At 40.4% G+C, this 10,407-nt stretch overlaps 1 protein-coding gene across 2 annotated transcripts; it reads right to left on the bottom strand.

Annotated features, from left to right (window-relative positions):
* Positions 1–201: 201 nt before the first annotated feature.
* LOC147618844 (protein TIFY 4B-like) lies at positions 202–4,526 on the bottom strand. 2 transcript variants are annotated; one of them, XM_086773923.1, is made up of 7 exons: positions 3,441–4,526; positions 2,644–2,882; positions 2,284–2,549; positions 1,961–2,045; positions 1,622–1,877; positions 1,434–1,491; positions 202–1,345 (listed from the first exon to the last, which is right to left on the bottom strand). In XM_086773923.1, exons 1-7 carry the CDS (start codon positions 3,829–3,831, stop codon positions 976–978), a joined length of 1,665 nt encoding a protein of 554 aa, XP_086630049.1. In that variant the 5' UTR covers positions 3,832–4,526; the 3' UTR covers positions 202–975. The 2 variants fall into 2 exon arrangements, with proteins under 2 accessions (XP_086630049.1, XP_086630050.1); XM_086773924.1 differs by having other exon boundaries at positions 245–1,345; positions 1,438–1,491; positions 3,441–4,499.
* Between the last annotated feature and the right edge of the window lie 5,881 nt (positions 4,527–10,407).

Raw genomic sequence — 10,407 nt, 5'->3', positions numbered from 1 at the left:
ATAGCCTTTTCCCACAGCCAAGTAAACTTGGCCAAAGGCATTGAATGGTTCAATGAAACATGTTGTGGAATATGGAAAAACTTGGCAACGAGCTCACACGACTGTAATAAATGTGCAATAAATACTTCTGGCCAAGTTCGTCTTGGCAATGAGCTCACACGAATGTAAATAAATGTGCATTAAATACTTCTGACCATGTTCGACGTGGAAAAAAATGTGCATTAAATATGTTTGACTTGCAAACTTCAAGGCAAAATTGGAGGTTGAAAAAGTGAAAACAGAGATAGTTACTACACCATGGGGGTGAACTTTGACTCGTGTGAACAGTAGTCAGTCGTGACTCGTATGCGGATGGTTGACACGCGCGAGAAGTCTCTTTCCTGCGGCCGTACCGCAATCGGGAAATAGCCAATGAGCCCCAGCCACGTGGTCATCTCCCCCCAGGGCCACGCACCTCTTAAAAGCTTCCCGTAGTGTGCAAGCCGCGAAGGACAGCCCCCGCTGAGCTGGCACAAAAATTTAGCGCCCACGTGGCACAACCGAAATCTAGCCAAGTGGATAGCACATCAATGCTTTCACAATTTCGACTCCACACACTTCTCATGTACACTGCCCAAACATTCCAGCTCGACATTGCCACTACATACGGCCACGTCGGATTTCTCGACCACGACGCTGCCCCGTCAGCTTTTCATCAAGGTCCAGTCAGCTTGCTAGTCTGGGCACTGAGCAGTGAAGGCCTAAAATGGGCCTTCCCTACTCATTATAAAAAATTTCACTTGGAGTGGCCTTTTCTAAAAACCCACATTCCTCAAGTTGGAGAAGGTTAACATGGCCTTCAAAATGCAGCACTGATGGCTGGCATTGCCCATGGCTTCTTTCCTTGAGCATTGCCAAGTCCATTATTGAGATCAGAAGGCCATCTGCACCATAATCACCAGCCTCCACATGAAAAGGCACCTACAAGCTTGCCTTTCACAGTTCTTTCCCTCTCACTGACCAACTCAACAACCCTTGGCTGGCATTCACCTGAGATATGGAAGCAGACTCCACCTCTGACGAGCACCGTTTACCATCAGTTACAATGCTTTGCTTCTCACATGACCTTTGCCCTGAAGATGTGCCATGTTCATGGAAGCGTGTCTGTAGGGGGGTGTGGGGTGAAGACGTCTCACTCCCACTGGATTGTGTTGGCATTTGCCCTTGATCTAAATGAGGAAACCCCGAAGATGGGCCAGTCATTCTGTAAACGACACTCATTTTGCACCTTTCAGCCATTAACTGAGGTGGATTATCACCTCCAGCAACCTTTGTAGAGGTTAGGTAAGGAGCTCTGACACCATACCTGCAATATTGCCAACAAACCCTTCTATGTAAGGGAGGGAACCTTTTAAATAAGATATAAATGCAATTACAAAATTCCCCAAATCTACCTGCCTCTCCGCTTCTCTAAATACCGCTGGAGGCATGCCTTTCTAGAAGGTTGATGCTCTGTGAATCATGAAAAGCCGACAATCAAGACATGTTATTGTTATTAGATGTTCAACCTAAAAGAAACACTGCATAATTGCATGCACACATGCATGCATGTGCGTGGGGAGCATCCTAAATATCCATATACCTGAATGCATAGCCCTTGGGCCTTGTGAAATGGACACAGATACAGATGGACACATTGCAGTCAGGGGAGCCTGTGCTGTTGCAAGTGGACTGTGCACATAGTACGGTGTAGGCAGACTGCTTGCTGTAGTACCAAGTGTAGTGATAGGAACATTCATGGGAGCTTGAGTATGCAAACAAGGCAATTGCGAGTGCGAGTGCGAGTGCGAGTGCTTCAGGGTATTGCCGCTTGCCGCTAGCAGCATTATGGCTTGTGCCTGCAAAATTAGACCAGCGAAATGTAAGAGCCACAAAAGTACGACAAAATAATGCCACTCCTTTTGCTGCCCGACTGGCCCACCTTATCTGCGGGGACGTCATCATAAACATTCACCATTCCTGAGTAAAATATAGTGAGCTGTGTTGATGGTTGCCTCCCAATCACACTGCATTGTGCCACAGCAGAAACCAATTCAGTTAAGTTGGTGCCAAAAACGTCCAGCTGGTGTATTCTCAACAATCTTTGCCTATGGGATACAGAACAATGCCTGCCCCCGTCAGTGGGGTTCCTCCCATGAGGAATGGATGGGCAATCTTGCCCGTCCAACTCCCCACATGTCCCATGGGTGGGAACTGTCTATTCAGCCTAATAAAGCCTTATCTTTGTGAAGCCAATTTACCTACCCAATAGTTTGCACACACTGAGAACAAGCAGTCTGAGAGGGCATATTGCTCTTTTCAAGTTGCTGGACAGTCACTGCAATAGTACTGTCTGAAGGGCGTGTGTATGCTGGTAAGCTCCTTGGAAGCTTATCTGCTGACACGGATGCATTGGGACATGCCAACTGAGAGGCACTAGGCTGGTGAGTTTTATGCAAATCATTCCTACCATGTCTCTGAGGCACCCTTCCAGAGGTTGTACAAAGCTCTTGAGACCTTTCATTTACAACCTGTGGGAACAGTAAAAGGATCAAATCCCATGATTTGAAACCCCAAAAAACAATTTGATGAATGCAAAAGAAAGAAGAGTTGACAGAAGCTCACATTTATCATCGGCAAAGACTGCTGTGTCATTGCTACCAGTGTTTGTTGAGTGTGAGGAGCCGGTCTCTTTTGTTGCAAATGTGGCAGCTCCTGGGTTACAGACGACTCTTTACCAAGATTTTTTGGAACACTGGATGGCCTAATTCTCATCTCATCATCGCCTTTGCTACCAAAGAGCCCTTTGAGGGAGAGCACTTGCTGAATTGCTTGTGATTTGTTCCAGGATGGTCTTCTCATTCCTAGAGTTTGAAAGGCAAACAGGATAGGATTACATCACACAAGCAAAAATGCCACTAAGCTCAAGCCAGCAAATGTTAAACCAAGCAAGACCCATTGGTTGATCCCACTACGATGGAGTCCTACCACCATCACAAACTCATATAATGTATTGGTTTTGGGGGGTTGTAGGTATTATATAGATAGTTATATATATACATGTGCTATCAAGGTAGGACTCAACCGACACTCAGTGGCACCAGGGCACTAACAACAGAAACCTAGTGTCAATCGGATCACCCTGTCAAAGTGATCCACACAATCCTCCTGACATGTCAAGTCTCCACAGAAAAATTGCAATTTCAAACACATGAATGCACAAAACCCATGATGCCAAAGGCGAAAAAAATGAAGTTCTCACATGGATACACTTAGGCACATTTAAACTGAGATTCTGCCAATGACCAATTCTTCATTGAAAGTACAAGCACAACTAAGGCCCCTCACATGATGAAAAAAGCATGGCAAGAAGCTCTCTAAACAGAACAGAATGAGCTCTACACAGAGGGCAGGAGCTTTACCTTTTTCCTTAAGATAGCGCCGACAGTCCTCCCTTGTCAAGTGCATGATGTCCTCTTCTGTCAGTTCTTCCAGGGGTTTCTCAAGGGGAGTTCTCTGCAGAGGCGGAGAGGGCGAGTTTGAGGGCGAGGGGGAGGGCGAGGGTGAGGGGTTCGGCGAGGGATTCACAGGATTCTGATATCCTGTTCTGTCAGAGGGGCCAGCGTCTTTAGTGTTAGCTTGTTTCAATCCTTTGTCACCGTTTAGCTTGCCTTGAGTGGGGAAATCAGGTGTAGCTTTAGACCCATATAAAGCTGTGCTTTGAAACATGGGCATGGCTCTACCATGGTGATACTGTTGAGCTGTTCCATTGTTTTGCCCAAGGGGCAGCTTCTGCAGACCTAGGTAATCCATGGCTGCAGAAGCCAAAACTCTAAGTGCAGAGCTAGGGAAAAATGTCAGCACGGGGCATTGCAGGATGCAGAAGCCAAAACCCTAAGCGCAGGGTTAGGGAACAATGTCAGCAGAGGCCATTTCTGGCCTTGATTAAACAGTGGTATGGATCTTCGTGTTTAGCCGTGTCTGATAAAAAGATTTCAGCTATGAAATTTCGCTATGCCTGGATCACAGACCTCCTGTGATTAGGGTTTCCAACTACGCCATGTCTGGCTGCAATTACACCATGACTGGCTAGAATTTTGGGTATGAAGCTTTGTTCTTTGCCATCTCTGGCGGGTATGGAGCTTTGTTCTTTGCCGTCTCTGTGTAGGGTTTTGTGGCTAGGGTTTCAGCTATGCAGCTGTCTTCTTTGCCATATGTGAAAGTCTGGCTAGGGTTTTGCAAAAGAGAGAGGCAAACGGGGCATTGTTCTGTTGCTTGGTGTGTCTGAGTAAAGAGGAAAGCCGGCATGGTAGAAACTTAGACAGGGAGGGTAGGGTTTTGGGGGGTTTCTCTGCAGTCTGTGGTGCTGTCTGTGCTGCAGAAGAGGAGGAAAGACCGACGTACACTGGTAGGGACGATAAGGAGAGGGTGGGGAGACAGAGGGCAGTGGTGCTCGAAATCGAAAGGCCCCCCTTGCGTAGAGAGAGAAGGTGTGCAAATCTCCTTGCGTCGCTTGCGCTGATTTGAATGATGTCCGTGGGCGAAACGTGCGAATCCGGAAGAGAGAGCATGCGCATCATGGCTAATAGAGAGAGGGTGTGTTTGAGAGAGATTGGTCGGGACTCGGGACTTGGGAAAAGCTCTCTTTTATTCCCATCTGGCCACGTAAGCTCTGGCCTAAGCTGACACGTGTGATATCATTCCCAAGGCATTGCCAAGGCATCAAAGCCTTAGTTAGAGAATGTATCTCCAAGAGGGTGTTCTCACGCCCTGTTGGTGTTTACTTGTGGGTACCTAAGATTGCAAGTTGTGTGAGCTCACTCGAGGATGATTTGGCTTCTGAGCCTTCTAGGAGGGCTTTCATAGTAAGACAAGCTCTCGCAGGGTGTAGGCTACAGTGCTCCAAACAATGCACTCAGGAAGATGGAAGAAAGGGCGAAGCTCGTGGAGCGGTGGTTCTACATGATAGGTTGAGAGCTAGAGTAAAAGGATATTTTTTTATAAGAACTTACATGGCATTTTGGTTGGTCGTTGGCGAGGTTAAACAAGTGAGCAACTGCACTTTGGGTTGCATGACGATTTGCGACATGTGCATCTTCCCAAGCTTACTTGTGTGATCAATTTGAAAACATTTAGCTAGTTGGTGGTTTTACATATTCTTGGTTGGTTCTGTAGGTGCTACAAGTGGTTTTGCATGTTGGATAGGTGGTGGCACGATATTCAAGGTGGTTCACCATCATGTGCTCCTTCAGGCAATCGAGTCAACCATTCGCACGTTCGAGCACCAATGTCTAATATTTAGGTAGCACACTGTTACTTGGGGACATGGGGGTTAACAGTGATAGATTATTACACGCACCCTAATACTATTTTCAAAAATTATTTGCAACATATATGAAGCATTCAATGTAGACCTTGTAGAGTTCAAAGGAAAACTCTATCACCTGTGACCCATCTTTACAATGCATAAGGTGGTTTTGGAAGCTCTGATGACTATATGTTTTGTATGATCTATGGAATGTTGTGTCACACTATTTACATAACTCGAGATTGTTTGCACTTTTGGCCAACCACCAATGGTGTTGAACTTTGAAGGCTACAAAGGGCATATTGGTCACCCCCTTTGACCTTCAAGAGAAAATATTGGGTGAGCACAGCAATGGGCACATGTCATGGAGCTCTCATAGTAGCCTCTACACAATCATAAGAGCCTACACACACTACATAAACCCATACAATACCTATTCGCCAAGGCTATCCTAGCTAGCACTACATGAACAATGGGTTTCACCCATCCAAGATCCCAGTCATAGACAACAAAAGCTACTTATGCATGGACCCAAAACAAGGAAAATGCTTATGAATAAATAACACATTAATCTATATAAAACCTAATCAACCAAATATTGAATATGTAATGTAAAACACTAATATAACTTGAACTTGCTAACATGAATTGGACCAAAGATTGACTACATGAAGATGAAAAATGAAAAACTTACACCTTGTAATACACATTGCATAAGACATGCATCAACATTGCTTAAGCATCTATGGCAAGTTGCCCATTAAATTACATCCTTAAGCTATAATATCCTCCTTTTTTTCAAACCATTCATTTTTCTTATTTATCTTGGAAGCATAATGACGACCACTCCAAATCATCCCACTGAGAGTCGATGATGAAAGCATTAAAATTCTAAGACTTTAATCAGTAGTTGTTGTAATGGTGTCATGAGTCCAAACTTATGTGTTATGAAAGAAAAGTAACCTAGAAAAGCCATTCTAAAGTAGAGTTCCACTAGGGTACCAAAATGAATAAAGCCCCACCATGACAACCACCAGTAGCATTACATTTTGAAACATCTTTCATTTCCAGTAAGGAAAGCAAACATGGAATTCTTTAAAAGCATAAGCAAAAGTCTCTTATTGATGAACACAATCATAGAATCAAAGTTCTGAAAAACTTTAAGGAGTTCTTAATAGTTATCAAATGATGTAAGTAAATGCTACTTACTATTTGGGGCACTTTTTCTATATCAAATGTTTTACATCATAGTCCCAACCATGACCCCTCCTTTGTTTTAAGCTTGATAAGTGACACGTAGGTAACAAACAGTCGATTCAATAAATCAAGTATCCATGACATTTCTCCAACTTGTGAACTTTTGATCCTTACAATGCATCCAATACATTTGAATTTTCAAGTCATTTCCAACTCTCGCTTAGAGTCTTTCATTCAAAAGTAATGTATACTTCCTATTTTTACAAATCACCTATATGATATGATTCAACTTTTTATAACCTAAGCATTTCCCTTAAATTGTAGAAGTTCATAAATTACTTAGAGTTGATAGTATGGATACAAACTACATATTTTCAAAAAATTTATGGGATTCATTAATATACTTGTTTGAGATAATTTAATACATGTATAGATTTCTGAAGAAAAAATAAGTTTGAGATAACTTTAATACATGCATAGCCTTTTGAAGAAAAAATAAGTTTGAGATCATTTTAATACATGTTTAGCTTATTGAAGGATAAATAAGTTTTCCAAAAATGTTCAACCATACTAAAACTAATCTTTTGTTTTGATGAACCATTAGTGCACTTTATGACTTTTTATTTTAGCTCCCCAAAACAAGTGTGTTGATTCACATTGTTGCATACATTTTTGTGCACTTGCATATTGGAGTTAATTTACATTTGCGAAGGAGATAAATAATTTGTGTGTGTGTGTGTGTGTGGAAGTGAGCATGTGTGCTTATGTGTGTGTGGGTACATAGGAATGAAAGAGAGTGAAACATGTTATATATAATCATAGAGAGTTTGTTTAAGCATTTAAAGAATGCTCTATTCATGTAGTTTCTTATAGTGGCTCATGTGTTCATATAAATAAACCATCCCATAGCATACACAAGGCACCATAGAGAGATTGTTTAAGCACTTGAAGAATGCTATACAACGTGTCCAAAAAAAAATCATGTAGTTTCTTATAGTGGTTCATGTGTTCATATAAATAAACCATCTAATAACATACATAAGGCACCACATTACTTGCATGTACACACAAAAATCACTACAATTTACCTTGTACTCAAGAAAAGATTTGGGTGATCTTTGCTTTTTCTTATTTTTTAAAGGTAGAAATCGTTTACTTAAGGATCTTTACATGATACTCAAAAATAGTAGATTTGTTTACTTAAGGATCTTTACATGCTACTCAAGATAATAGAGGATGTCTACCATATGAAAAATGTATGTGATAATTAAGACATTTAGGTGTTGATTTATAATCTAATAGGTTATTATATTGAATATATGTGCATCTTATAAACATGGCAGCAGCGAAAGAATAAATTTCCTAGGTAATCACTTAGGATAATCTATAAGTTCTTATTTTAAATCTCCATATTACAATGGAATTTAGTTTAAATAAAGTAAAAGGGGCACCAAAGCACACTCAACAAATAAGCAATAGATTTTATTCCAAATGGGCATACATATAATACATAAAGTTTGAAGTCGCTCTTGATGTTCATGCATTCTCAAACATATGAGAGCAAGTATGCATGTGAGGTCTCCCTCCCCCCCCCCCTTCAATAAAGAGATGTCTAGAGAGAGAGAGAGAGAGAGAGAGAGAGAGAGAGAGAGAGAGAGAGAGAGAGAGAGAGAGCACATCACTAATGGAGTTTACAAGGTACTGGATTATAATTACCAATTTGAAAAGATACAAAGCATGGTGACTACAAAACAATCAACATAAAGCAATTATTTCTTTGGCAAGATGAGCAAGGTGGAGGGTTCATTTAAAACATGCAATATGCAAGACAATTTAAAAAAAATTAGGAATCATGTGAAGACAAGTGCACAAATTATTTCTCCAACTTAAGAGTGATTTCTAATACATTGCTCAAGAGCTCTTTGCCTTCAATAACATGATTAAAAATATCAAGATATTCACCATACATTAACATTGTAAACTTCAAATAAAATTTTGATAGAGCATGACTTATGTAGGTAAAATTTTCTCATAGTCCATGAGCATTTGTCAAAGGAAAGTTTTTGATTTATATATGTTGTTATTCCACATAAGTATCTTGAATTTGAGAAGATAAAAAGAGCATAGTTGAGGGCTTTAAAACCATCTTAGGCCTGAGTAAAAATGTTGCAATTTATTTTAAAGGGCAATTTTCCACACTAAAGAAAGAAATTACGTTCTTCAAACATAAGGCTCGACTTAGGTCTTCTACTAAAATATAAATATCATTTGTCATAATTGAAATTGTATACTAAAAATTAAATATTATTATGCAGACCAAAGTTATATTTATAAGTTAGATGAAGGGTAGCAACAAAAAATTAGTAAATATAAGCTCATGAAGTTAAAGTGGTTAATGAAGGTGCTATGAATAATGTTCAAAGTATAAACAAACTTGAGCTAGACATGGGGTGTAAATCCAAGAGCATCTTTTAAAAAAAAATGGGACACTATATACATAGTTAATCCCAAGTATTCTTAAACAATAAACAAGATTTAGTGGTGAATGTTTTTTAGAGGATAGAGCTAACTAAACATGCAAGTCAACTTTGTGTGTATGTGTATGTGTGTGTGTGTGTGTGCACACACACAAACACACATGCATGCACATATACACACGTGTGCATAGATGTATATACATATACACACACACATAATGAATTTAAATAGGCAACAAATGGGTTGATTTAAATTACAAGAGATGACAAAGATTACAAATGGGTTGATTTAAATTACAAGAGATGACAAAGATTAAAAAGAGATTAATCAAAAACTTAATTTAACATAAATAGGTTTATAAATATCTTGAGGGATGAGCCATAAGGGATAACCTCTATTACCTACTACTGCAACCATCCACTAGCTAATAAAACAAACAAAGTTAGAAGGGCCCATGGGAATGCAGGTGTTAAGGAGGCTATAAGGGACAACCTTTATTATTTGTTGCAACCATCCACTAGCTAATAAAACAAACAAAGTTAGAGGGGCCCATGGGAATGTAGGTGTTGAGGAGGCTATACTAATTGTTATCACCGTCACATTAAACATCGCAATCAAGTTACTTGGCTCCTCAACCATGGAATGCCTCATGAAGTAATGCTTTGGAGTAAGATATTGTAGATGAAAGATATTGCCTCGTAAGAACCCACTTAATTTGCCATCGTGGGGACATGGCATACTATATTAATTGCAAGCCATTTGGGTTCAGTAAAGAAGAAAGGTGCATTGTACAGTAAAGAAGAGAGGTGCATTGCACAGTAAAGAAGAGAGGTGCATTGCATAGTAAAGAAGAGAGGCACACTGTAGAAATGAACCAAGGCCATCTATGGAAGTTTGCGCATAATTGTAGTTAGGTTCGTGCATTATCTTGAGTGATGGAGTTGGCATGGGTGGTTGTAATTGGTTGGTGTTTGTGGAGCCCATGTACACCTTAAAGAAACAACACCAGTAGAGTTTCTGTTTTAGTACTTTGGCATGTTTAGGGTTTATAAAGTGTAAATGTGTAAGGATTCAAGAGTAAGATCTTGGAAAATGAGTGTAAACTATTACTTTTGAGTGAGATCTTTACAAAAGGTATTTGAGCCTTTTTACCTAATGCAGAAGACTTAGAGGCATCACGAGGGGTTTTTAAGGATAAAGTATTTGAAATTTTTCAAGGAGAAGTTTAGTGAAATGGTTTATCTTATGTGCAAGAGGACTTTTGCCTTACATTAATGGAAGTATGTTTGAGATATCACAAAGGAATGCTTAGGGAATCCACACAATGGTGGGTCGTACTCTGTGGACCAAGCTTTCTCCCACCTTGGCCCCCATCCAAAGATGTACCTAGACATTGATTACGAGGT

Source organism: Cibotium barometz, chromosome 34, assembly GCF_041138505.1.
Source record: "Cibotium barometz isolate CiBa-2024 chromosome 34, ASM4113850v1, whole genome shotgun sequence".
Lineage (NCBI taxonomy): Eukaryota > Viridiplantae > Streptophyta > Polypodiopsida > Cyatheales > Cibotiaceae > Cibotium > Cibotium barometz.
Note: the sequence above shows the minus strand (reverse complement) of the source record. Positions and strands in the feature narration are given on the sequence as shown.